The sequence below is a fragment of the Rana temporaria genome, chromosome 3 (genome assembly GCF_905171775.1).
Source record: "Rana temporaria chromosome 3, aRanTem1.1, whole genome shotgun sequence".
Lineage (NCBI taxonomy): Eukaryota > Metazoa > Chordata > Amphibia > Anura > Ranidae > Rana > Rana temporaria.
Window position 1 is genome coordinate 440,010,540 of NC_053491.1, and position 27,742 is coordinate 440,038,281.

The 27,742-nt window shown below is 44.3% G+C and overlaps 1 protein-coding gene across 1 annotated transcript; it reads right to left on the bottom strand.

The window, feature by feature from the left end:
• Window positions 1–128: 128 nt before the first annotated feature.
• CDKN2D (cyclin dependent kinase inhibitor 2D) lies at window positions 129–19,237 on the bottom strand. Its single transcript, XM_040346426.1, has 3 exons — window positions 19,001–19,237; window positions 5,496–5,657; window positions 129–1,074 (listed from the first exon to the last, which is right to left on the bottom strand). Exons 2-3 carry the CDS (start codon window positions 5,634–5,636, stop codon window positions 730–732), a joined length of 486 nt encoding a protein of 161 aa, XP_040202360.1. The 5' UTR covers window positions 5,637–5,657; window positions 19,001–19,237; the 3' UTR covers window positions 129–729.
• Window positions 19,238–27,742: the final 8,505 nt, after the last annotated feature.

Genomic DNA, 27,742 nt, shown 5'->3' on the forward strand with positions numbered 1-27,742 from the left:
CATGTCATAGTAATTTCAGGTCCCATGACACCTTCCTTTTAATGCTTTTGCATAGAGCAAGTCTTAATAGTTAAATAAACATAACAAAATACTATGATGCAACAAAATAAAAAAACACAACCTGAGTATTAAAAAATAAAAAAATAAAAAATTAAAAGAACTGCACATAACCGGCCATAAGTACACACTTAAATTATATACATACACATATCATTATATACACCCAAGAAGTCTCTAGAAAGCCAGACATTAACATGCTTATCCAATAAGATGGTGCAAAGAGCAATAATGATATCTGCTGAAACCCATAAACAGTCTGCTTTCTTTCCACCATCCAACTGAATATTTCTGTGCATTGATAAACTTCAATATGAACAGATCAGAAAGATAAAGTGCATGAGTTGATCAACAACAGAGGTGGCTATTTTGTAAAAGAAGCCAAAACTCCACATTGGTTCAGCCAGTCTCAAGGAATTCATGATATGGCTGACTTATGTGGGGTGCGATTGGCTCCACTAAAACCAAATGGAGTCTACTGTGGCCGTTAGGACACACAATGACTTTCTTCACATTGCATGGAGATTGATGCACTTTAAACCTGTCCAATAAAGTCATCTATAGAATTTAAGCTGTGCTAAATAATACGACAGATGGACAATACCAAACACACAGCGTTAACAATATGGATCCCACCATCTGTTGTTCATGTGGCCTCTTCCATGTTTTCTTCTACGTATACTGCTCCAAAACAGCTGCAAGGCTGGGATTAAGCATGGAGGCGAGCTGCAAGGGCGTTCGCCCCTCTCGGTCGCGATGCTGCAGGTTCGATCTTGAGGCGAGGTAGACAACGACAGGAAGGTGGCCTTCACGAAGAGCCAGGTGGATAGGAAGAGACCCCGTGACATCGGGCACGTTAAGATCTGCGCCGTACTGAACCAGGATCTGCAACGTGTCGAGGAAGCCTGTGCGAGCTGCATCGTGTGCCGGCGTTATTCCATGCGAGTCTTGAATGTTTGCCGTAGCTCCTTGTTTCAGCAGTTCTGATGCTATGGACGTACTACCGAACATCATCACCTGTAGGACAAATGTATATTAAGAAATGTATTCCAGACATGAAGGAAGAACCGACCAATCACAGTATCACCTAAAAGAAGAACTGCTCCTTATATCGTAGTCCTCCTGCCCCTCCCAGTCTCACACACACACACACACACACACACACACACACACTTGTCCCAGATCCAGCAAGTGTTCACCAATGATGATGCACAGCTACTTGTCAAAATACCACCCATGAGCTTTACACTCCCTTTTATTTCCTTGGAATGTGCATCAGGCCATAGATGAGATTTGCGCTTGATCTCCCGAGAGAGCAGTGAGGAAGACACAGCAATTATTGCTAGCGGCTATAGCCACTGGCAATAATCGCATGCTTAAAATCAGACATGCTAGTCGTTCGATGGTTTGACTTGGGCACAATCTGCCTGTCTGCACATGGATCCAATCTCAGCCAATCCCTGCTGAACCGCCTGAGATTTTAAATGTCCATGGCTTCAGGATGGGGTACAAACTTGTACTCAAATTTTATATAAAACACATGAGCGTGCAGAGCTTGAGTGAGGAACATTTGACAATCTGCAGTGCTATCTAGTCAGCGATATCTTTCTGGATTGGAAACAGGCTGTTATCCCTACAATATTTAAAATCTCCATTACAAGGTTTAATGCAAGTGCAACACTGGCCCCAATGAGTTTACAATAAAATTACTACACTATATGCGGTTTCCCCACTTTCTCTTAAGAGTGAAGTTAGTTTTTAGTTTAGCATTACTGAGCACCCTTTAAGGGACAGAGACATTACACAAACCTTAATGGACCCAGTTGCTAATATTTAAAAAGGACAAAGTACCACCAACTGCTACATATTTGACACGCCAATGGAAAGGCATTATTTGTCTTTTTACTTTAGAAGTCAACAACATCCTGTGAGTGCAGTGTGTGTTACACGGAGGGAAGAACATACCTTGATTGGGCACAATGCATGTTCATCATTTAGACTGATAGTTATCCACAAGAGCACTTTTATCCACGTGTAAGAAATATTGGATGTATGTGAATATGGTAAGTGCCGTCTTTACCCTGAAGGAGTGTTATCTACATTAATGGACAGTTACATGTCTTATTGACTGCAGTTCCATTAGAGAATTTTTTCGGTGTCCAAGACCCCTTTCACCCTGGGAGCGGGGTCGGCAGCAAAGCGCCGTTTTTGCAGAGGTTTTCGGTCGCTAGCAGGGCGCTTTAAACACACGCTAGCATCCGAAAAGGGGTTAAAAGCACCCACAAAGCGCTCAGTGCTGCCCATTCATTTCAATGGGCAGGAGCAGTGGAGGAGCTCCAAAGATGCTGCTTGCAGTTTTTTTTTTTTTTTTAACGTCCTGCCAGCGCATCGACTGCAGGGGAGCAGTTTTTTTCAGGCCCTATTTTTAGCCCAAAAGCTCCTGAAAACGCCCCAGTGTGAAAGTGGTCTAAATCTACAGCTCTGAACGTGTTTCCTCTGAGCCGGTTGGCTGTCTGAGATCACTTTCCATTTTTGTGAAGCAACACCCATATTTCACATCTGGGGATACAGGCTTCATTCAAACTTAAATTGAATCTCCTCCTTTCACCCGCTTGCGTATCTCTAACAATCCGGGGTACGCCCCCCCCCCCCCAGGGGATGGACAGCATTCCAATGGTGGCTAGACAAGGGGCTGCATCAAATTGGGCACTTTCTCACCCATAGGGGGCCCTTTAATCTGCACCATTGTGTATAAACCCTTGAGATTCCTTTGTCAAAACATTATTTCCAGATCTCACATTTTATGATCACTCTGGTCAGTGAAGCAGGATCTCCATCAGGTGACTTTCCTATGAAAAGTGGTATATTTATGGGCTGCTCTTTAGGTACACCACCTAAATTCTCTTATATGCAGGCCCAAGATAGAGACCTAAGGGGAGGACAGGGACTTGGGTCTCTGGCATAAATGTTTCTTAGGCCGGGTTAACACATGTGGCTGTGATTTCCAGCCTGTGGCGTTCCTGTTCACTGGTTGGGGGTCTGATTCAGGTTCGAATTTTTGCCTGAATTTGCACCTGAACCGAACCAAAAAATAAATAAAAAATGCACAGGACCCTTTTGGAAATCGCACCCCGGCTGTCCCGGACATGTGTGAACCAGCTTCTAAACGTGCTCCCATGTGTAAGCAGCGATGGTCTGCATTAAGGGGTATACAGTAGTAGGCCATGCAATGAAGAGCGCTGTACCATGACTGACCATGCCATTTAATTTATTCCCAGAGTTCAGCTTTAAAGCATTCATGGTTAGGAAAAAAGAATACAAGTTAAAGTGCTATTAAATACAAAACCTATAAATGCAATATATTGCTACCTCCTGTATTAGAGTGCCCCCACCCTGGATGGAAGAGCACAGGCTGCACCTTTGGACAGCAGCATTGTCAGTCTGGGGGGAGGGGAGCTTAAGATGTACTAACAGATTTAAAGTTAGTAAATACCTGAAGTCTTATGATTGCTGTACAAAGCTAATCACACACACACACACACAGTGCAGGAAATGGTGCGACAACAGAAAATTAAACCTCCGTCTGCCTAAGGGAGTACCACTCCTGTCAGCACAGAAAGGCAATAAATTACAGGGTGCTTTCCCGTCTTTGAATAGATCAAACAATGATCAAATTGCCACAGGTATGAGACTTAAAGCGGTAGTTCACCCTCCTTCACCCCATTATTCCATTACTTTCGGCATAGTAGCGCGAGCTACGGTATGCCGGTCTTAAATTTTTAATCCCCGTACTCACTGTGCTATTGTTGATTGAAGAATCCGACTCCCGCGGGGAATGGGCGTGCCTATGGAGAGGGAGGATGATTGACGGCCGGCTCTGGCACGTCACGCTCCCCGAAGACAGCCGGAGTAGGTCTCGGCTATTCACAGCGCCTGCACACAGGCTATGCGCAGGCGCCGTGAATAGCCAAGCCTATTTCGGCTATTTCCGGAGAAGCGTGACGTGCCACGGCCGGCCGTCAATCACCTTCTCTCACCATAGGAACGCCCATTCCCCGGATTCTTCAATCAACGATAGCACGGTGAGTACGGGCATAAAAAATGTAAGACCGGCATACCGTAGCTCGCGCTACGATGCCGAATTTAATTGTCTGATAAAAAAAAACTTTTTTTTTTTTTTTAACAGGGCGAACCCCCGCTTTAAGCTGGCCATAGACAGTATTTTTGGGCAAAAAAAAACAAAAACAAAAACAGGGGTACACACTAAGAAAACATGCCAAAAAAAATCGTCCAGTTTTCCTCAATGTTTTACAGCAAGCTGGAACCCAGGATAGAAATGAAATAATGTACAAAAATTCTAGCACAACAAAAGGCTTTTTTTTGTCATTTATTGTTGGAGCATGCGCAGTCCCTCACAATCAGATTTTTCTTGCATTTAAAAAAAAAAACACACACACACTTCACATTCGTTCTGTTCACGTATGAGGGGAAAAAAATGGATTTTCGATTTGCAAAGTCAGAATCAGATGTTGAAAGTTGTGTGCACACTATATGAAAATTCAACGATCGTGCCTCGTATGGAATATTTCATCCAATTTTCTCATAGTTTGTACCTCCCTAACAGATTCATCCATCCACACAAATGAAGTGGATGGAGGAATCCCATCAGCCAGTACATTCTATTCTGTCTGAATACACTGATTAGTAAACTCCAGCTAAGCTGCGGCTCTCCGAATGTGGGAAAATTCATGGAAATTTATTCTAGGCCTGTGCATGAACCCAAAATGTACAATTGAATGGAAATACTTGTGATGTGCCTTCTATTTTGATAGCACACAGTGATATGGGAAGCCTTAGGGCTCTTTCACATGGGCGGCCTGTCCAGGACCGCCTGCCAGTTTTTTAGGCGGACCTGAACGGGCGCTCTGTGCTCCTCTATGGAGCCGAGGATGTCAGCGGTGACATCCCTGCTGACATCCGACCCGCCAAAGTGTGACGGAGGAAAAACCTACTTTTCCATCCGTCTGGCGGATCGGATGAACACGGACAGACGGTCCGCGTTCATCCGATCCCCCCATAGGGGAGAGCGGAGAAAAGACAGGGCGGTCCCTGCACAGTGTGCGGGGACCGCCCTGTCATCCGCCGGCTCAGTGGGAATCAACGGAGCGATTTCCGCTGAGCAAGCGGAGGTTCACGGGGTGGATCATCACTGATCCGCCACGTGTGAAAGGGGCCTTAGTCATGCATTATTTGTTTTTGGTAAAACAAGAAAAGAAATTCATACATATAGTAATAAACATTAAAAAAAAAAAAAAAAATTGGCACAATTATAGCTTTCCTTTTATGTGAAAATTTAACAATTTTTTTTTACTTTTAAATCTTGACACCATTTCTGTGTGGGTATAAATAAAATAAAAAAACTACAATCTCCTGCACACCTGCAACGCGGTCCTCCCGAAGTGGTTGAGACAGTCGGGATGTATCCTCTCTTGATGCAGCAGTCTCTGCACCTCCTCCATGTCCCCCTGGGCTGACGCCTTTGTCAGGAGGTCTCCAGCACTCGTCTCTTGAAGCAACATTGGGGGTTTACAGATGAACACCTTTAGGAAAACACACAGTAAATGTATGCCATTTGTATGGAGTGGGAGAGACACATACAGACACAAATACCAAAAGAATGCATCACTCAGATCATCCGATTAAACTTTTAATTAGTTGCAAACTTTAAAAAAAGTCATTCCATTCCATTTTCATTCCATAAATTATCCATGTATATCACGCTAGTGCTTCGAAAACAATAAAAAATTCTCAGTCATTTTAAAGAATTGACTATTAATCACCTCAATACTGGGCACTTACACCCCCTTCCTGCCCTGGCCAAATTTTCAGCGCTCTTGCATTTTGAATGACAATTGCGCGGTCACGCAAAACTGTACTTAGATGATTTTTTTACGGTTTTCATCCCACAAATAGAGCTTTTTTTGGTGGTATTGAATCATTGCAAAAAAAGACAGAAAATTTGGAAACAAGAAAACGTTTTAGTTTCTGTCAGACGATTTCGTAAGTAATTTTTTTCCTTCACTGATGTGCGCTGCACTGATGGGGCGGAACTAATATGCAGCACTAAAAGCCAGCAAAATCTTTATTTTTTGCTAGCAATTTTACTTAGAAGCCCTAAACATATACTTTTTTAGCAGGGACCCTAGAAAATAAAATGGCGGTTGCTGCAACATTTAATATCACACTTTATTTGCGCAGCAGTCTTTCAAGCACAATTTTTTTGGAGGGGAAATACACCAATGATATAAAAAAAAAAGAAATGTAAAGTTAGCGGAAAAAAAAATTGTATAACGTGAAAGATGATGTTACGCTGAGTAAATTGATACCCAACAGGTCATGCTTTAAAATTGTGCACGCCATTGTGGAATGGTGACAAACTACGGTACTTAAAATTTCCATAATTTTTTTTTACAGGTTACCCGTTTAGCGTTACAGAGGAGGTCTTGCGCTAGAATTATTGCTCTCTCTACAATCGCAGTGTGATTTGAACACTGTTTACATATGCAGGCGAGTATGAGTTTGCTTCTGCGGGCAAGTTTGGAGGGAAGGAGCGCTTTAAATAATTTTTTTTTTATTTTACGCTGTCCCTTCATTTTTTTTTCCTATTACAAGGAATGCAAACATCTCTTGTAATAGAAATAAGCATGAGAGGTCCTCTATTTTTTTTCTTATTTTATTTTTAAACTGTCCCCTAAATTTTTTCCTTTCCACTTTTCTTCCAAAAATCCTGTCTGCCCGAGAACAGGAAGCGATGTCAGACGTCGCTCCTGTCCTCCAAGGGCATAGAGCTGAGTGGGGCCCATCTTGCCATTCACTCTGTTTCCTGCCTAGCCATCGGCCGCACCAGATCGGTTCCGGGCTTCCCGATGAATGCGGTAGGAGGGGGAGCATCTCTCCCGCCACCTATAAAAGTCGACCGCCTGAAGAAAAAAAAAAAAAAAAAGGAAGAAGAATACTTAACTGTAAAGTAATGACGTACATTTAAAGTTAGGTGGTTGGCGAGTGGTTAAACCCGCAGTGATGGCGAGGGGAGGAAGTATACAACTATTGAGGTAAGATTTTCAGTTACAGAGCACAAGTTCCAGGAGCAGTCAGCCAATGCATCATTTACGGAAATCCAGATGCAAAGAGGCTTTGATTCAAGTAAATCTGCTGAGATATATAAACAGACGTTGTGGTTTTGTGGCCAGGGTGCGGAGGGGGGAATGCCCGGTCATTTCCTTGTGTCTAACACCTTATGATTTACACTGAAACAGCGACAAGTGTTTATATGGTATAAATGTAAAATCCTATATTCATTTCCGCAATGTATGTCAATTATTTCTAGCCTACTATTAAGCTGAACAATTTAGAAATTTGTTAACTTTGTGAAGATTCCCACACACCTGAGTCACTATGCCCTGTAGGAGGCACTGCTGTGTCACACATTTCACAGAGCCTTCCTTCCGTACTACAGAGGTGCTGAGAGGAGGAGAGTACAGGAATCACTGTTTACAGGCAGCAAGGTACCATGGGATATTTCGTTTTCAGCACTGTCGCATGTTGAATGACAATTGCGCGGTCATGCAACACTGTACCCAAAATGAAATTTTTATGTTTTTCCCCCACAAATAGAGCCTTCTTTTGGTGGTATTTGAACACCTCTGCAGTTTTTATTTTTTGCACTATAAACAAAAGAGCGACAATAAAAATATATATGTTTTGTAGCAAGTAAATATATATCCAATAAAAATAAAAAATGAATTCAAACATCTTCACAAATTTTGGCAAAAACCTATTCTGCTACATGTCTTTGATAATGAAAAAAAAATCCCAAAAAGTGTATGCCGATTGGTTTGTGTGAAGTTAAAGCGTCTACAAACTATGGTATATATACTGGATCAGGGACCTATAATGGGACTGCGATAGTGCAGCAGCCAATCTGACACTAACTGACATAGGGGGGGGGGGGGGGGCAACCAACTGCCACTGACATCACCGGTGATATTAATATAGTGATCTGCGATGTTATACACTGTCACTGTACCAAGGAAACTGACTGGAAAGGGGTTAACATCAAGAGCAATCAAGGGATTAAATGTGTGCCTTGGACTTGGGGGGACCCAGGCTGGGGGGTGGTGCGGTGGGAGGTTAGCTGGAGGCATTCAGGCGCCCCCTTCCCTCGTGCTCGCCCATCCGGATCGTCCCTTACTTTATACGATACACAATCATTTACTTATTTCCCGGGCGGCTGGCCGGCTCTTACATGCGAGAGGGTTCCTCTTCGGAGGATGGTTCCGTTTTACAATTAGCAATCTGGCGGTCATGGCTCGGCTCACCCGTTAGGGGGGTGGAGACCTTGCCACTGACCCGTTACCCGATTATGGTTCTTTCCACACTTTGTTGACTTTAAAGGATTTCTGTGCATGTTTGTCGTTTGTTTGTCTATTTTATATGGAACAAAAAATAAATGACTCGTGCAACATTTGAAGCCGACACCTTTGGCAAAAGTTTATGGTGAGGTATCGCCTTGTCTTTCATTAATTAAGATTATATTAAAAAAAGTTTGCCTAACTATAAAAGTGTTATGCTTTTTACTACAGATCGCTTTGTTTCTTACCTCTGCTTTGCAGAGATAAGAAACAGGGCGATTGTCAACACGGGGCTCTGGGCTGTAATGCGACACATTCAATCAGCAGGTCTCTGCCAGTAATCATTGGCTGGGACTTGCTGACAAACTCCTACTGTGTACAATCACATGAGCATGCCCTAAACACAGAAGCAAGCAGCGCTGTGGGGGTATGTCGCCTTGCCTGTGCAGCCCACCCGTCTGCAGTAAATTGTGGGCGGGCAGTCCGCAAGTGGTTAATAGCTTCTGTCCATAAATTACTGACACTTCATTCTACATGTTTCCTGCTTTGTTCATCTTGAGCAGCCAAAATGACCCCTGTTGTCTGTAACCCTTAAGTTTACCATTGATGGATTGAAATTTGTCCAGTTCACAGGGACTGGACAAATTTCGATCCATCTACGACTGGTCCTATTGGAGAGCAGTCATTCTACTGGTCACCTACTCCAGAATGGACTTGCTGGAAAACTTTAGTTCAATTAGCGCTGCAGCACTGATCAGTGTATTCTGACCGATCTTCCGCTGTCAGAATGCAATGACACAGCAGGGAGTATTTATTGTTTTTTCCCCCTCAGCCTGCTGGCTAATTGAGGAAAAACTGAGCCTGCATCATCACTTGAAGACCAGGCTTTTTCTGGCAAATTCTGTTTGCAAGTTTAAAATCAGTACTTTTGCTTTTTTTTTTTTTTTATACCCTTCAAAACATTATACATTATTTTTTTTAGTAATGGCAATCGTTTCAATTTTTGGGGGGAAAAAAAACATTTGAAAGTGGATGTAAACCCTCACATATACCCAGTGAAGTGAACAGCCTCATATAATACACAGAGATGAAACAAATCTCCCTACATATTTTTTACATGTACATCTGCAGTCTTTCCCTTTCTACATTCTTTATAAAGTGCACATCGTGTTAGAAAATGTTCTTGCCGTGTCGGCAATGGGAGGTGAGTCTGGGCATACACTGTGTGACAGCTGATTGGAAAAAGGCACCCCCCCTCCCCCTCCACAGAGTCAGAGGAACGAAGATACTTGCAGAGCTGTGCGGTGAATAGACAAGCTCCCTGCTCATCTGTCTCTACGTTCCCTCCCCATTACAAATTTCCAGCTGCTTTTATCGCCTGAGTCGAAGAACTTGTCAGAAGTTATCATTCTGATAACAGAGGAAACGGAGCAGCAAAAAAAAAAAAAAAGGAACTTAGCGAGAGATAAGCAAACACTACAGATATATGTGCCCAAGTCAGATTTCATGAATGGGAATTAAAAAAATTATACATACACATATTGTTACACCAAGTAAATAGATACCTGGGGCTTGGCCAACGCCTGGGATGTGAGTCGCCGGAGTTCCGTCCATACCGCACAAATCCTTGATAGATTGGGTTTGCAGGATCTATCCTCAGGGGTCCCTTCCGTCTCCCTGGATCCCCAGGCGATGGTCAAATACGGCCCTGCAATGTAGGATGCACCGGGATTCACGCTGCCAATACGCCATGTCAACAGCTGCAAAATGGCACCGGCCAGCCTCATGCACAGAATCACCGCAAGCCATCCTCTGCCTCCTCATTGCAGCAGTGTCCAGGGAAGGGCGAGTCACACCACATCCCCAAGTGTAGCCCTGAGGACCCCCTCTTGTTCTCCAACCAGAGGACACTGATGATCCTGCTTCCCCCAATGCTGTATATGTCGCTGCAAGCCCTGCAGAGCCAACCCTGACACAGATCATGGAGGCTATACAGCGCAGTCATGCCTCGCTCACCACTCAAATAGACTCTATTAAATCCGACTTATCCTTCCTGAAACAGGTTGTGCACAATCTTCGGCACAGGGTAAAAAACGCATAGGGCCAATGGAAGATGAGACACGTCCCTTACAGGGCTCTGTCAGGTAGCGGAGCCGAGCCCAGGATTATACTGCTGACAAGCTAACAGACATGGAGGACCACCTGAGGCAGAATATTCTGTGCTTTCTGGGGTTCCCGGATGGTTCAGAGGAAAAAGCTCCTAAAGGCTTTCATGAAGCAATGGCTGACATCCACTTTTGGCGCCTCTACCTTCTCACCGTTATTTGCCATTGAGCGAGCGCATAGTCTCCCTCTGCATCCCCTACCCTCTGGGGCACCGCCACGCTTCATGCTTATGAAGTTACTACACTTCAGGGACAGGGAAGCAGTTCTCAGGGCCGCCAGAGAAAAAGGCAGGGTATCCTTTAATGGTAATGGGACCACCATTGTTCCAGATTTCACAGTAGCTCCACAGGAGCAGAAGGCTACTTTCCTGGCCATCAAGAAACGGCTGAGGGAGCTACAACTACCATACTGAATGCTGTACCCGGCACAGTTGCGGATTGTTTACAAAGGCAAGGCCTTTTTTTTCACAGATCCTAAAGATGCGGCACACTGGGTGGATACCCTGGCACCTCTGGATAGAAGGAATCAGAACCGGAGATCTCCTCCACATTGAAAGTAACCATCCTCTACTATGGTTATCAACCTCTTGTTTGCATCCCCCCCACTTGATCACTATTAGAGTGGGAAAGTGGGGGACAGGACAACCCATTCCTTACCATCATCTCATCATCCCTTCCCCATGTGAAGATGGGGACACTTTCTAACACCTTGTTACAGGTCACTTAGACATCGGTTATCCTGGATGACTACCAATGATACTCCCTTGATCCCACTTGGGACTACGCTCCTGCTATGTTTGGAACCGTTTTCCTCAGAACCTGGGTTACTAATCATATTTTGTTCTATGCGGACACGGATGACAGCCCGCTGCTTCAGACCTCTTTCTGCCTCTCGGGGTTTGTTGGCCGGGGGACTAGATTATCAGACACCCCCTGCTTTGCAGTTTTGGGATCAAAGATCTCATGTTGTTGGGAGCCAGGAGGGTTAGGGTGGTTTTGAATGTTGTGGGATCAAATGTTGGGGGATCCCCTTTTTCTCCCATTTTATTCTATTTTGTCCTTATTATGTGCTTCTTTGCCTGGTTGGCCATCTTATTGTCCAGTTACCATTTACAGAATGCACATTGTTATCTCACATGTATAAATTATTCTTGTCTGCACCCACTCCTCGAGGTGCACGGTACTCTTCCCTTTGGATGACCCTAGTGCACCACGAGAACTGGGTGTCCGTAATTATGACTTCCACTTACCTATGGCGAAGTTACGCCCGACTTCATGGAATGTTAAGGGTATTAACCCCAAAGTGAAACGTTCACTAATGTTCGATTATCTGGTGTGGCATAATCCGCATGTGATCCTTCTCCAGGAAGCCCATCTACGGGGCTCCAGGGTTATGGCCCTTAAAAGAGCTAAACTAGCATATGCCCTTCATTCCACATACTCCACGTATGCCAGAGGTACATCAATTCTTATAGCCAGACTCGAATGGCTGCTTCGTAATTCTTGTACTAGAACTCCTTGGTAAACCCTACACAGTAACTAACTTGTACCTTCCACCACCCTTTACTAAACAATTCTTTGAGCGAGTGATGGGTGTGATACTGGATCTAGCCGAAGGCCCTCTACTGATAGCTGGTGATTATAATACAGTACTTGACAACTCCATTGACAGGTTCCGCTGCTCTACACTACCTCCCACACCCCTAGCCTCATTCCTGTCCCAATTTGACCTGGTGGAGGCCTGAAGATGGAGACATGCGTCTGTGAAGGAGTTTTTGTGTCAGTCTGACTCCAAGGTACACTGTCACGTATAGATCTGTGTCTAATGTCGTCAAATATGCTTAATATGGTATCTAGAATAGAAGATCTCCCCAGGGCAAAAACCGACCACTCCCCTTTGATGGTGGACCTCGCCCTGGATGCACCTCCCTCATATCGGGTATGGAGATTGAACACACTGTGGTTAGCAGACCAAGCTGTCACGAACCAGAGTATGGCCGAAATGCTATCCTACTGAATAACCAACAGAGCTCCTCCGTTCCTGTGGTATGGGATCCTTTTAAGGCCACCACGCGGAGATCCTTTGTAGCAGCTATAGGACGGGCCCGTAGAGCATCCCAGTCCAGATTTTGGTGGACGCAGAGGGGAAACTTAGAGATGCGGAGGGCGTCCCCCACTCCTGACACGCACGCTGATGGCGACTTAGGGCCAGGGAACTGGAGTTGGTACTATTTGTGGGGGGCATACATTTTATTTGGGTACAGCATCGCACGACCACGCAATTGTCAGTTAAAGCAACACAGTGCAGTGTCGCAAAAAATGGCCTGGAAGGGAGTAAAAACTTCTCAAGTGACAAAAAAAATATGAAAAACATTTGTGTAAAGAGATATATATATATATATATATATAAAAAAATAAAGGGTGTTTATAAATGTGAATATGTGATCATATATCTTCTGTTTTGTTCTCAGCTGCATAAGGACCTCAGAGGGCTGAGGGAGGAGAGATGGCAAAACACTGACCTTCCCAGTGAATGGCTGTACGAGGGGGGGGGGGGGTCAGTACAGGTTTGATCATTGGAGGGGAGCACACTTAGTTTCCAGCACAACTAGAGAACTGACCAGGCTTCTAAATCTGCAGATTTTATTAAAATAGTACCTGGCCACTGGTTTAAAGAAAATCCTGCCGATACTGCCATAAATGTTTAGAGATTTCCTGTAAGAGCGACAATGCTCTGCTCCTCGTCTACCAGTTTCACACCTGCGTATTGACTCTGTCACGTGGATTTCCAATGGACACATGATGACATGTAAACACATTACATAGCCTGTCCTCAAATAAGTTATACAAAAAAAAAAAAACAGAATACCCAACCAACCTTTTGTGCTGTGTCACCAAGGATGTGAGGACGTCATTGAAGGACCACACCACCCACCACTTCCTTCTATACAATAGGATTAACGGATGACCCAACCCAATGATTCATCCATGACACCTTAAAGACCAGCATTTCCCTTTTTCTTCAGCTGACAACACAACCATAATACATACAAGACATCAGTGGGTGATGCCTATAACTTCATAGTACTACAATAATAATAATGAATTGTTTTTATGATGGTTTATACATTCGCTCTATATTAATGTTATAGATATATAACTAGGGAGGGTTAAAAATTCAACCCAATTCTGTAATTTTTCTTGGGGAAATTTTTTTTTTTTTTTTTTATTGCAACCTTTTTGCTATCAATTCCTCTGAAAGCACTTCGTAGCCTCTTCCTGTCTACATGCTCCAGTAATGGACGCACAGCATTTCTCCGGGCAGCTTTATTGATGGTGACATCACCAGACCCTGCTGATGTCACCTTGTCTCTATGGCAGCTTCTCTCAACCTTTTCAACACAGTAAACCCTTGGAATAACTTTCTGGTCGATCACAGAGCTTCTCCGCCCTGAACGCCAGCTGGCGGCGCATGTTTTTACTGCAACTAAATTGATCATTGCAAGGGCCTGGAAGACCCCGGTTCTCAGTTTCGAAGCAGTTAAAAACTGCATTAATGATATTATGGTTAACGTGAAACTCACTGCTGTGTTAGCAGATACCCACGATACATTTCTCAGGGTATGGCAACCCTGGGTGGCTAACAACCACCCTTCACGATTTAACCCAACACTACTTTCTCTTTGATAGGTCTCTGTTCCCCCGCCCCGTGGACCCACTTCTCTCTTTCATTCTTTCTTTCTATTTTTCTATTTCTTTTCCTCTTTCTCTTCATTGCTACTTGCTCATGCTACCTATCTAGTTGACTCTCTTTCTTTTCATCCTCTCTTTCTTTGTGGCTTGGGCCTTCGGGCCTGGTCCTGTCGGCCCTGGACACAGGATGCATTATTTATTTTATATTTTGAAAAACTGATATCCTCTGCTATGTGCCTGCTTGAATTTTAATTTTTGGTTTGTTATTTTATTTATTATCTTTATTTTTTTTATTTTTTATTTTTTTATATTTTGGTAATGTTGTGTATCGTATAGCAACTTTGCTTTTAAGTTCTACATTTACCCCGGGGTGTTAGCCGGTATGTCACCTAAGCCGACATTAGGTTAATTTAGCAGGCTACTAGAGTTGAGGACATTTTATTGCCGGTCTTCTGGATTCGCTTTTGGATCCCTAGATGCCGGATTGATCTCAGGTCTACGGACTATTTGTTCTGATGTTTGATACCTTATGCTGTGTCTACCACAGTCTTTTTCTCTTTTGTACTCTTTTTGTTTGTTGATGTACCTTTTTCAATAAAACTCTTTGTACAAGGAATAACTTTCTGGTCTCAGGGAACCCCTGCTAAATATTACTATAGGTACAACTCATGATACATTAGTGTGATGGTTGATGGGAAAAATGCTCCTTACACTTGTGATCATTGGGAAGAATTTCTACCTTACAGATAGCGAAAAAGAGCATTGGTGTCAGTGGGAACTTATCTGAGAGGCAGAAACTGTTCAAGGAACCCCTGGATGAACCCTAGGGTTCTGTGGAACCCCCGATTGAGGAACCCTGCTCTAGGCCAGTGCTTCGCAAACTTTTTTCAGTCAAGGCACCTTTTAAAACTCTGCACAAATCTCTTTTGCGCAAACTAAACAATATATGCTTATTGCAATTTTTTTACCAAAAATATGTATAAAAATGCGTATCGGCCTAAACTGAAAAAAAATATATTATAGCAAAAGGTTAAATATATTGTGTTTTCTCAAAATTGTCGCTCTTCTTTTGTTGTTAGCGCAAAAAATAAAAACTGCAGAGGTGTTTGAATACCACCAAAATAAAAGCTCTATTTGTGGAAAAAAAAACAAAAAAAAAAAAAACGGACGTCAATTTTGTTTGGGAACAACGTCGCACAATTGTCAGTAAAGTGATGCAGTGCCGAATCGCGAAAAAATGGCCTGGTCATTGGGCAACCAAATCTTCCAGGGCAGAAGTGGTTAAAGGAGGTATTAAACACAAAAGTCAACTTTTATTATATTGCAGCTTACCAATTCTTAGATGTAATGGCTGCATTGGTTTCCTTTTTTTTAGGCTTTGGGCCCTTTCACACGGGCGGATCAGTAATGATCCGCTCCCTGTGTCCGCAAAAGCTCATCGGGAATCCTCCGTAAAATCCCCGCTGAGCTGGCAGCTGACAGGGCGGTCCCCGCACACTGTGCAGGGACCGCCCTGTCTTTCCTCCGCTCTCCCCTATGGGGGATCGGATGAACACGGACCGTATGTCCGTGTTCATCCGATCTGATCCGGCAGACGGAAGAAAAATAGAATTTTCTTCCTTCCGAAAAATCGTATCTTTGCGGAGGCGGACGATTACGGGTGTCAGCGGATGTTCATCCGCTGACACCCGCAATCACATAGGGACCAATGTATGTCCCGCTTTCATCCGCAACGGATGGATGAAAATGCGGACATACGGTCCTCATGTCTGAAGGGGCCCTTTCTCCTACTTTCAAACCAATCTAGGTACAAACAAGGTACTTAACTGAGCCTTGGAATGTCCCACAACGAAAATGCGCTAGATTGGATAGATTGATCAGCTCCCGCTGGTGTCAATCAAATGCAATGACGCAGGCGCCAGGGCAATAGCCGCCAAATGCTGAACTCTGAAGCGCGCCCGCAAGGTAACCCCCTTAGGAGAGCGCTTCCCAGAGGGGGTTATCTGATGCGGGGAGGAGCCGAGACAGCCACGAGGGACCCCGGAAAAACAGCGTTCGGGGCCACTCTGTGCAAAACGAGCTGCACAGTGGAGGTAAGGATAACATTTTTGTGGTTTAAAAAAAAAAAGTAAAATAAAAAAAAATATCAAAACTTTAGATTCACTTTAACCTTCTCCAGCCTGCGCTATAGCTAAATGACGGCTACAGCACTTAATTCCCGGGAGGTCACCATATGAAGTCCTCCCGTGCATGAGCTACCTGCGCACCCCTTGTGTGGCGTGCTCTGTGATCACCGAATCTATGAGACTCGACTCCCGGCCTCTTACAACGTGATCAGCTGTCACCCAATGATGTGATGTAAACAGATGAGTAATAGTCCCCCCCCCCCCCCCCCCCCATGATGTCAGCATGAGAGGAAAAAAAAAAAGTCACCGGCTTCTGTCAGAGACACATCGGCCCCTCACACAGAGAGCCACGGCTACCTCATCTGTGTCCACCAGTGCCACCTTCCAGTGCACAGAGTGCCACCTATCAATACCCACCAGTGCTATCCATCAGTGCCACCTACCAGTGCTCATCAGCGCACATCAATGAAGGATAAAAATTACCTGTTATCAAAAAGGTACACAAAATGATAAAACTGTTTTTTTTTTTTATTCAAAATTTTCGGTCTTTTTAAAAATAAAAAAAATTAAAAACCCCAGCAGTGAATATATATACCAGCAAAAGAAAGCTCTATTTGTGTGAAAAATAATAATAAAAATGTTATTGGAGTATAGTGTAGCATGATCGCGCAATTGTCATGCGAAGAGTGAGAGCGCTGAAAGTCTGGGCAGAAGGGGGCTTAAGTGCCCAGTGAGCAAGTGGTTAACGAAACCCCAACACAGATTGCAAAGCGACTGCCAGAATCGCATTGTGCGCTGTGATTCAGGTGCAGAGGAAAAAAAAAAAAAGGGTTCTGCGCCATTTTGTTGTGAACATGATGCGATTTCAACCAAACTACAAGGCGACGCCGATAAACAGCAATTAAGAGGCAGCTGTCACCCTATAGCAGGAAGTGTCCGAGCAAGGACCTTTAACCACTTCCGGACCGCCGCATGTACATTTACGTCGGCAGAATGGCACGGACAGGCACATTGGCGTACCTGTACGTCCCTGCCTAGACGTGGGTCGGGGGTCCGATCGGGACCCCCCCCGGTACATGCAGCGGTTCCTGTGGCTTCAGGAGCGATCCGGGACGAGGACGCGGCTATTCGTTTATAGCAGCCCCGTCGCGATCGCTCCCCGGAGCTGAAGAACGGGGAGAGCCGTATGTAAACACGGCTTCCCCGTGCTTCACTGTGGCGGCTGCATCGATCGAGTGATCCCTTTTATAGGGAGACTCGATCGATGATGTCATTCCTACAGCCACACCCCCATACACTTGTAAACACACACTAGGTGAACCCTAACTCCTACAGCGCCCCCTGTGGTTAACTCCCAAACTGCAACTGTCATTTTCACAATAAACAATGCAATTTAAATGCATTTTTTGCTGTGAAAATGACAATGGTCCCAAAAATGTATCAAAATTGTCCGAAGTGTCCGCCATAATGTCGCAGTCACGAAAAAAATTGCTGATCGCCGCCATTAGTAGTAAATAAAAAAAAATAAAAAACTATCCCCTAATTTGTAAACGCTATAAATTTTGCACAAACCAATCGATAAACGCTTATTGCGATTTTTTTTACCAAAAATAGGTAGAAGAATACGTATCGGCCTAAACTGAGGGAAAAATATATTTTTCTATATGTTTTTGGGGGATATTTATTATAGCAAAAAGTAAAAAATATTGCATTTTTTTCAAAATTGTCGCTCTATTTTTGTTTATAGCGCAAAAAATAAAAAAAACGCAGAGGTGATCGAATACCACCAAAAGAAAGCTCTATTTGTGGGGAAAAAAGGACGCCAATTTTGTTTGGGAGCCACGTCGCACGACCGCGTAATTGTCTGTTAAAACGACGCAGTGCCGAATTGTAAAAAAAAACTTGGGTCATTTAGCAGCATATTGGTCCGGTCCTTAAGTGGTTAAATGGTAGGATCTCCGTATATTGGGGGAGGTCTGTACCTCTGGACACACCCAGGACTGGGATGTAAACAATGCAGGATCCTGTACACCGCACCCTGGACACGCTGAATCGCAGTTGCGAAGCCCTGCAGGCTTCTATGCCAAAAAAAACTGTATATGCTATTTTTATTTTATTTATTTTTTCTCTGTAAACGTCGGTGACCTTATTCCATTTTTGTCTGCGAAATTTTTCAGCTAATCCCCCACTATTAGACTAGTTAATTTTTATTTTTTCCCCTCTTCTTAGCTACCTATACTTGTCACCTGGAGTATATTGTATGACGACGGCCCATACACGGGGCGATCATATCATATCAGTGGGCTCACATCAGGAAAGAAAGGTGGAGCGGCTGACAGAAGTAAACAAACAGCTTTCCCTCATACTGCCAAGGAGGATGAAACAAAACCGCTGATTTGTTGTCACAGGCAACGGTTGCCTCTGTGAGAATGAAACAAGACAAATGATTGGTTGTTATGGGAAACGGCTGCGCATTACCGGCTTCCCTATGTGTATACAGCCATTGTTGTGACAGGTCCCTTGTCAGCTCCCGCTTCCCCGCTCTCACCTCCTCGTTTTATCGCCTCAGCCTTCCAGTGACCCGCTCCTGACAGACCGAGAGCTCTCCGACCAACGTCCGCCGATATCTAACAACGACCAGCCCGGACTCAAAGCGCTCTCCTCCGCCAACCGCTGACGTCACGCCCCCACGTGGTACGAGTGTGTGTTTTTTTAAAAATGCAACTGTGTATCCTCGTTCTACGGGGAACGCCCATAGGCCCCGCTCTGTTAAGACACGCCCGTCTGCGGGTTAATGTCCAATGGCTGGGCCCCTAGCCAGAGGGGCTCGCCGTTGCTAGGAGGCAACCCGCATTACGGGCAAAGCTATGGGCGGCAAGGCTCTGCGACTATTGGTTTGGCGAGAGCCAATCGCGGGCAGGAGTGGGACGTGGGCGGCGCTGGTGGTGTTTTTTAAACTAGGAGGCTTTGACGTTAGAGAGGGCCAGCAGAGTATCTGAGGTGAAGAGTTCAGGGGAGTGTGGCGGGGCGCCGCTCACCTCTCTGTAACCTCAGTCCTCCTAGCTATGTGTGTGTTCAATATACTGAGCCCCGACTTTCCAATACAGTGTACACACATTCATCGCCCCAACGTCCCTATACACACCGACATTTACCTCACCCTAACGTCCCTATACAACACCGTACACACATACCTCACCCAGCAACGTCCCAATACACTGTACACAGAGAGAATTACCTCACCCCAACGTCCCTATACACCGTACACAGACATTTACCTCACCCCAATGTTCCTATACACCGTACACGGACATTTACCTCACCCCAATGTTCCTATACATTGTACACACCCACATTTACCTCATCCTAATGTCCCTATACAGTTGTATTGGGCCATTGGGGTGAGGTAAATGTCTGTGTGTACGGTGTATAGGGACATCGGGGTGGGGTAAATGTCTGCTGTGTGTACAGTGATACACCGTACACACAGACATTTACCTCACCCCAATGTACACACAGACATTTACCTCACCCCAATGTACACACAGACATTTACCTCACCCAACGTTCCTATACACCATACACACAGACATTTACCTCACCCCAATGTTTCTACACACAGACATTTACCTCACCCCAATGTACACACATACATTTACCTCACCCCAACATTCTTATACACTGTATACACAGAGTCATTTATCTCACCCCAATGTCTCTATACACCATACACACAGACATTTACCTCACCCCAATGTCCCTATACACCGTACACAGACATTTACCTCACCCAATGTTTCTATACACTGTACACACAGACATTTACCTCACCCAATGTTCCTATACACTGTACACACAGACATTTATCTCACCCAACGTTCCTATACACCGTACACACAGACATTTACCCTCACCCCAATGTCCCTATACACCGTACACAGACATTTACCTCACCCAATGTCCCTATACACCGTACACAGACATTTACCTCACCCAATGTTCCTATACACTGTACACACAGACATTTACCTCACCCAATGTTCCTATACACTGTACACACAGACATTTATCTCACCCAACGTTCCTATACACCGTACACACAGACATTTACCCTCACCCCAATGTCTCTATACACCTTACACCAGGGCTCAAGTCCTGCAGGAACGCGTGGGAACGGAGTTCCTGCACTTTTTTCACAGCAGGAACGCAGTTGCCTTTGCAGGACTAGAGCAGCCGAGCCGCCCGAACCAATCCTTCACTAAGCGGCGATGCCCAGCTCGAGTCACTGTCAGGGGCAGGCGAACCTTAGTAATCCTTTATGTTACTGGCCGCTTCCTGTATATGGATTCATCGGGTAGTGTGCGGGTATTCCATCACTTCCTCAATGCCACAATGTCTCCTGGGAGCTTTTGTCATTGTTCCCAGGAGACTTTGCGGAGGTCTGCCGCGAGTTAACGCAGGATTTAGAAAGAACTTGCTTAAAAAAAAAACACGCGGTTTAGTAATTATGCATATGAGGGTATAATTTTTTATTTTTTTTTGGTGGGGGAGTGGATCTTGGGTGGGAGTTCCCACACTTTTTTCACCAGGACTTGACCCCTGCCTTACACACAGACATTTACCTCACCCCAATGTCCCTATACACCGTACACAGACATTTATCTCACCCAATGTTCCTATACACCGTACACAGACATTTATCTCACCCAATGTTCCTATACACCGTACACAGACATTTATCTCACCCAACGTTCCTATACACCGTACACACAGACATTTACCCTCACCCCAATGTCTCTATACACTTTACACACAGACATTTGCCTCACCCCAACGTTTCTATACACCCTACACACAGACATTTACCTCACACCAACATCCCTATGCACTGTACACACAGACATTTACCTCACCCCAACGTTTCTATACACTATACACACAGACATTTACCTCACCCAATGTTCCTACCATACAGACAGAAAATAAACTGCCCAAAAATAGGTGTGCCAAGCTTATAGCAACATACTCAAATAGACTTAAAGCCTCATACACACGATCGGACTTTCAACCGTCTTTTCCGTGTTGTCTGTGAACTTGGTATGCATACACACGGTAGGACTTTTTCAGCCAACAAACACGAATGTAGTGAAGTAATAGACGTTTTTCTGCTCCTTACCGCCACCCTCTGGGCAACTTCTGCTATTGTTGTCTGATCTTTAGCACTGGTTCTGAGCATGTGTGTTTGTACTTTGGACTTTAGTCCGATGGACTTGTGTACACACGATCGGATTAGCCGACGTAGGACATTTGTTGCTGGAAAATTTGTCTGTTCTCACAGCGAACATTTGTCCATCGGACAATTGTTGTCAAAAAGTCTGATCGTGTGTACGGGCCTTGAGGCTGTAATTGGTGCCAAAGGTACTTCACAAAGTATTGAGTAAAGGCTGTGTGAATACAAACATGGGATTTTTTTTTGTTTCTTATTTTTAATAAATTTGCAAAGGTTTCAAACAAACTTCTATCATGTTGTCATTATGGGGTATTGTTTGTCGAATTTTTTGAAAAATAATGAATTTAATCCATTTTGGAATAAGGCTGTAACATAACAAAATGTGGAAAAAGTGAAGCGCTGTAAATACTTTCCGAATGCACTGTACCTATGATCACATAGGTCACCACATCCAAAGGAATATCCCTCTAAATTAATGAAAGGGCAACATGGGTATCAATGGGCCTGGATGCACTCAATACTTGTGTATGCATGTGCGGGTTAACATGGCCCGCACACAGGGTACGCATTGATACACACTGTGTGATCGAGGTGTGGATGGAGGAACCTGTTCGATTCAGCCTACCAGCTAAATGAAGGATATCTGTCACCTGTGTGGTCAGCAACAGGATTGAGGCTGCCTGTCTGTCCCCATGGAATCGCTCCCCCTGTAGCTGAGCATTTGGGCCTGCGGAGAGCGATTCGAAAGAGGTAAGTGGAAGACACACTGGTTGTTATTAGCGGTAGAGTCGCCCATCTGATATTAGGCTAAAGCTGGTTATATACTAGCAAGGGTGTGGTGAAAATTTTTCATTTTAAGAACATTTGTTTGATTCTCTAACTGTTAAGGGTAATTTACACTTGCAATTGTTGGGCGGTAAAAACATACGGATGAGACACTGAACCACGTGTCCACTAAGGAGTGCTTATAAACCATATGATAAAAAAGTAATTAAAAAGATTGTAAAGCCTAAATATTTGTTACCTTAATGCATTACTTGTATTAAAGTAAAAATGTTTAGGTGGCAGCATTGCCCCCCTTTACTTACCTGAGCGCTCATTCGATCCAGCGCTCTGCACGTCTGCAGGTCTTCGCTTCCCCCACCTCTGGGTCTCGCTGGGGCACTGGGAGCCATTGGCGCAGGGGTGTGGGGCTGAGCCAACGCTGTCTGTGTCAATGGATGCAGCAGCGGCGTTTTGGTACGGGTGCCCCATGGGAAGCGGCTTCCCATGGTGGGGGTGAACAGAGGAGAGGGGCCAGGAGCGCTGACGGGGGACCCTAATATTGCACAGGTAAGTATAGACACGTTTGTTATTTTTTTAAATAAAAATTTACCTTTACAATTTTTTTTCTAGCATGCCATTCAGCATACTAGCGCGAGCTACAGTATGCCTTTATATATTTTTTTGGAGCCGTACTCACAGTTTAATCGCGTAGTAAAGTTTCAGACTCCCCGCAGGGAATGGGCGTTCCTATGCAGAGGGAACGTGATTGACGGCCGGCTATGGCGCGTCACGCTTCACGAAAATAGCCGAAATAGGAGTTTGCTCTTCACCGCGCCTGCGCAGTTAGCTCCGATGTCTGTGCGCAGGCGCCGTATAGCGCCGTGAAGAGCCGAGATCTACTCCGGCTATTTTCGGGAAGCGTGACGCACCATAGCCGGCCGTCAATCACGTTCCCTCTGCATAAGAACGCCCATTCCCCGCGGGGAGTCTGAAACTTTACTACGCGATTAAACTGTGAGTATGGCGCAAAAAAAAAATATAAAGGCATACTGTAGCTCGCGCTAGTATGCTGAATGGCATGCTAGAAACTTGTTTTTTAGGGTGAAACACCGCTTTAAGCTTGCAGCTGTGAGCTTGGTACTAGCTTTACTAGCCAGCAGAGGGCTTTCTGTGTTTGAATAGCTGCATTGGAGGACAGGGGAGACATTGGGGGCCTAAGAGACCCCCAAAGTCTTGTTAGCCCTCTTGTGTTTGCAATAAAGTAGCATAAAAAAAGTGTACAAAATAATTATATAAAAAAATATATATATATTTAAAAGCACCCCTGTGACACCTTACATACCCCATATAAAAAGAACAGTGTAGGCCAAGCACTGGTATGTAAACATCTATTGCCCCACACCTGAGGTATTGTTGCAAACAAGTGCAATAATTCTAGGACCATAACTCACAATTTACTCTAAACTGATGACCTGTAAAGGCTTTTAAAACATTGGCTATGAAGGATTTTGTAGAATCTGTGGCAGAGAAGCGGCTCTAAGGATGAGGATGTAGTTGCAATGGGAATTGTGATTTGTAGTTCTTAAAGGGGCACTGCACAGAACAAATAGGTGGGGGCTTGGACTTCATTACTCAGGATTCCACGACACACCAGGGGACTGGAACTGAGGACTTTCCTTGGTAAATTGAGCAGAGATCTGGGAAAGTGCAATTTGGAAAGGGGAGGATCATCTCAGAGGAAAGATGGGAAAAGTGACTGATGGAAAAGCCTTTTACTGTGCTGTGGACCAGAGAATGCAGAGCTGTGACCTTTGTGCCGAGGGACTGAGCCATCACCAGGATACAGGTCATGCTGTGCTGAATACTGGAGTCACCCCAGGCAACTAAGAGCAAATTGTCATCTAACCAGAGGGACTACTGCCGCTGTGGCACTGGGTGTAAGGAAAGGCGTGCAAATAAAAGAGAAGGAGAGAAGTCTTTGCACAGGCTAATACATGTTCCCTCTCGTGTCCGGAGGAATTGAACCCTGGCTAATGCATATTTGCATGTGCATATTAGCTGCACACATGCCAGCGCTTGCGTGCACCTGTAACAAATGCGTCAGCCTCCTGTATAACCTGTGACTCTGTATCATGTTTCCAATTGCTGACCTTGCTCTGAACTCCACCTGCACCGACCTTGGCTTGTCCCCTGACCTCCGCTTCTCTCTGCTTCTTTGTCTCCTATGTTACTGATCGTTTCCAGACCACGCTCCTGCCTGTGCCCTGTACCCAATCTATCCTGTCTGTGTATGACCCGGCCTGCCTGACTCTGCTACTCTGCCTGCTGTCGCCAATACCAGCTGCCCACTTGCCCACTTACTGAAGCCATCTGACGATTTCTCCTGCCCAGTGTGAACACCTGCCCTGCTGCTAGCAAGACTTGGAGACACTCCTGACACTCTGTACTCCTGCACATCCTGTCTACAAGAGTCAGAGGTGTAAGATAGGCCTTCCTCATCATATCAGGCTCTACTACCAAGTATATGATCCTGGGTCTGGTAGAGGGCATTACGACCATGACCTGTTGCCACTAGAAATTGAGCCCTTAGAAATTGACTACGTAGCTGTTTTTTAGCTCTATTACTGACTGCAGGCCTTATTGACTGTCCTCACGCACACCATTGGGCCCCAATGTTAGCCAGCTGAAGAGTCAGGACTAAAGACTGCCCTTTTACAATTGCTACACAGAGACCTTTGCCCCAATGCTTAGTTTACCTAGTGGCTTTACACCAATTTGTGCAACGTCAGAAGTAGACATGTGCGATTTGTTTAGTTCCGAATGGAAAATCAGACAAACTTTTTGTTTTCGGAAGTCCGGATGTATCCGAATTTTCAAATTACAATAGTACTGAATTTAAACGAATCTGAAATTCAAATAGATTTGAATAATTTTCGAAAAAAAATCAAATTCAAATCGGTTTCAAGTTCGAATTCGAAAAGCTTTGGAAATCGAAAGGTTTTCGATTTGTTTTCCAATTTGCAAAGAGATAAAAATAGTATAGAAAATAAAAGGAATAGAATAGAAAAACAATAATAGAATATAAAATAATATAACAGCAAAAGAATAGAAACAAATAGAATAGAATAAAAAAGAATAAAATAAAATAGAATATAACCATCCTCTGAAATTTGAATTTCAAATAGAATAAAAAATAATTAGAATACATAAGAAAAGAATAGAATAGAAAAAAAGAATAGAATAGGCTAGACTATCATAGAATATAATATCATAGAATAGAAAAATATAGAATTAAAAAAACAATAAAATAGAATAGGAAGAATATAACCATTTCCCAAAATTTAAATAGAATCAGTTCAAATTTGAATAAAATAGAAAAGAATAGATTAGAATAGAATAGAAAATAAAATAATAGTATAGAAAAAAACAACAGTCTCTGAGCTCTCCCGCGCTGTCTCTGAGCGCCGCCGCCAACATATACCGAGCGCAGTACACTCAGGTACACTCGGCAACGCTCGGCTCCTCTCGGATAAAGGCGGCACAGGGCGTGACCGCGAGCGGAGCCGAGCATAGCCGAGTATACTTGAGTGTACTGCGCTCGGTATATGTCGGCGGCGGCGCTCCGAGACAGCGGATCGGCGTATAACGCGCACCCACGATTTTCCCGATTTTAATGGGAAAAAAGTGCGCGCTATACGCCGATAAATATGGTAAGTCCGGGCTTTGACTAGGCCACTACAAAACCCAAATTTTGCTTTGTTAAACCATTTGGAGGTGGACTTGCTGTTGTGTTTCAGATCATTGTCCTGCTGCATAACCCAAGTGCACTTGAGGTCACAAACTGATGGCCGGACATTCTGCTTTAGGTTTTTCTGGTAGAGCTCAGAATTTATGGTTCCATCAATTATGGGAAGTCCTCCAGGTCCTGAAGGCTGCAAAGCAGCCCCAGACCATCACGCTACCACCACCATGTCTGACTCTTGGTATGATGTTCTTGTTATGAAATGCTGTATTAATTTTATACCAGATGTAACGGGGTGCACAACTTACAAAAAGTACAATTTTTGTCTCATCAGTACACAGAATATTTGCCTAAAAGTCTTGGGGATAATCAAGATGCTTTTTGGTAAATGTGAGATGAGCCTTTGTGTTCTTTTTGGTCAGCAGTTACTTTGGCCTTGGAACTCTCCCATGGATGCCATTTTTGCCCAGTCTCTTTCTTTATTTCCAATATTTTTTATTAAGTTTTCAAAGAGAAAAAAAAATCAGGGAGAGGGGTATACAAAGAAAAGTGGGAGTGGGGGGGGGGGAGATATGCACCCACAGTCCACATCTGGGGGGCCATCAATCCAATACAGATTATTGCATATTTACACATAACAGTTACATATCTAGCCCAGTCTCTTTCTTATTGTTGAATCATGAACACTGATCTTACCTGAGGACCTCCTAGATGAGTCGTTGTCATGCTCTTAGGAGTAACTTTTGTAGGCCCCATGACCCCATCTGACTTATTCTGCCGGAATTTCCGATGGACTTAAGCCACGTACACATGATCAGTCCATCCAATGAGAACGGTCTGATGAACCGTTTTCATCGGTTAACCGATGAAGCTGACTGATGGTCCGTCGCGCCTACACACCGTCGGTTAAAAAACTGATCGTGTCAGAACGCGGTGACATAAAACACGACGTGCTGAAAAAAACGAAGTTCAATGCTTCCAAGCATGCATCGACTTGATTCTGAGCATGCATGGATTTTTAACCGATGGTTGTGCCTACTAATGATTGGTTTTGACCTATCGGTTAGGAATCCATCGGTTAAATATTAAAGCAAGTTGGCTTTTTTTTAACCGATGGTTAAATAACATATGGGGCCCACACACGATCGGTTTTGACCAATGAAACCGGTCCATCAGACCGTTGTCCTCTGTTTAACCTATCGTGTGTACGAGGCCTTAGAGAGTAGGTTCTCTATTTTTCCGTCGGAAATTCTGACTGGGTTTTTTACCTTTGGAAAGTCTGACCGTATGTACGCGGCGTAACAGTCTTCTGTAGTAGTATTCCGTACACCTAGAATCAGAAACCCATTGATCGCAGACAGGTGATGGGTAGATCCCATCTCTTCCTTGATGACCCCCAGAACCTGGACAGGAGGTGGCATTTACTGGAACTGATCCCTTCTATTTTCCTCCTGCCACAGCTGAGAGTCGGCTTATCCTCCTCTCGCCTGCCAACATTCAGCTGCTGCAGGAAGAAAATTGAGGGGATTGGTTCCAGTAAATGCCGTTCTTTC

Excerpts from the sequence above, each read along its gene's own strand:
- CDKN2D (XM_040346426.1), bottom strand. The coding sequence starts at position 5,636 with ATGTTGCTTCAAGAGACGAGTGCTGGAGACCTCCTGACAAAGGCGTCA. Across the intron at positions 1,075-5,495 it reads TCGGGAGGACCGCGTTGCAG|GTGATGATGTTCGGTAGTAC; the intron begins GTGTGCAGGAGA and ends TTTGTCCTACAG.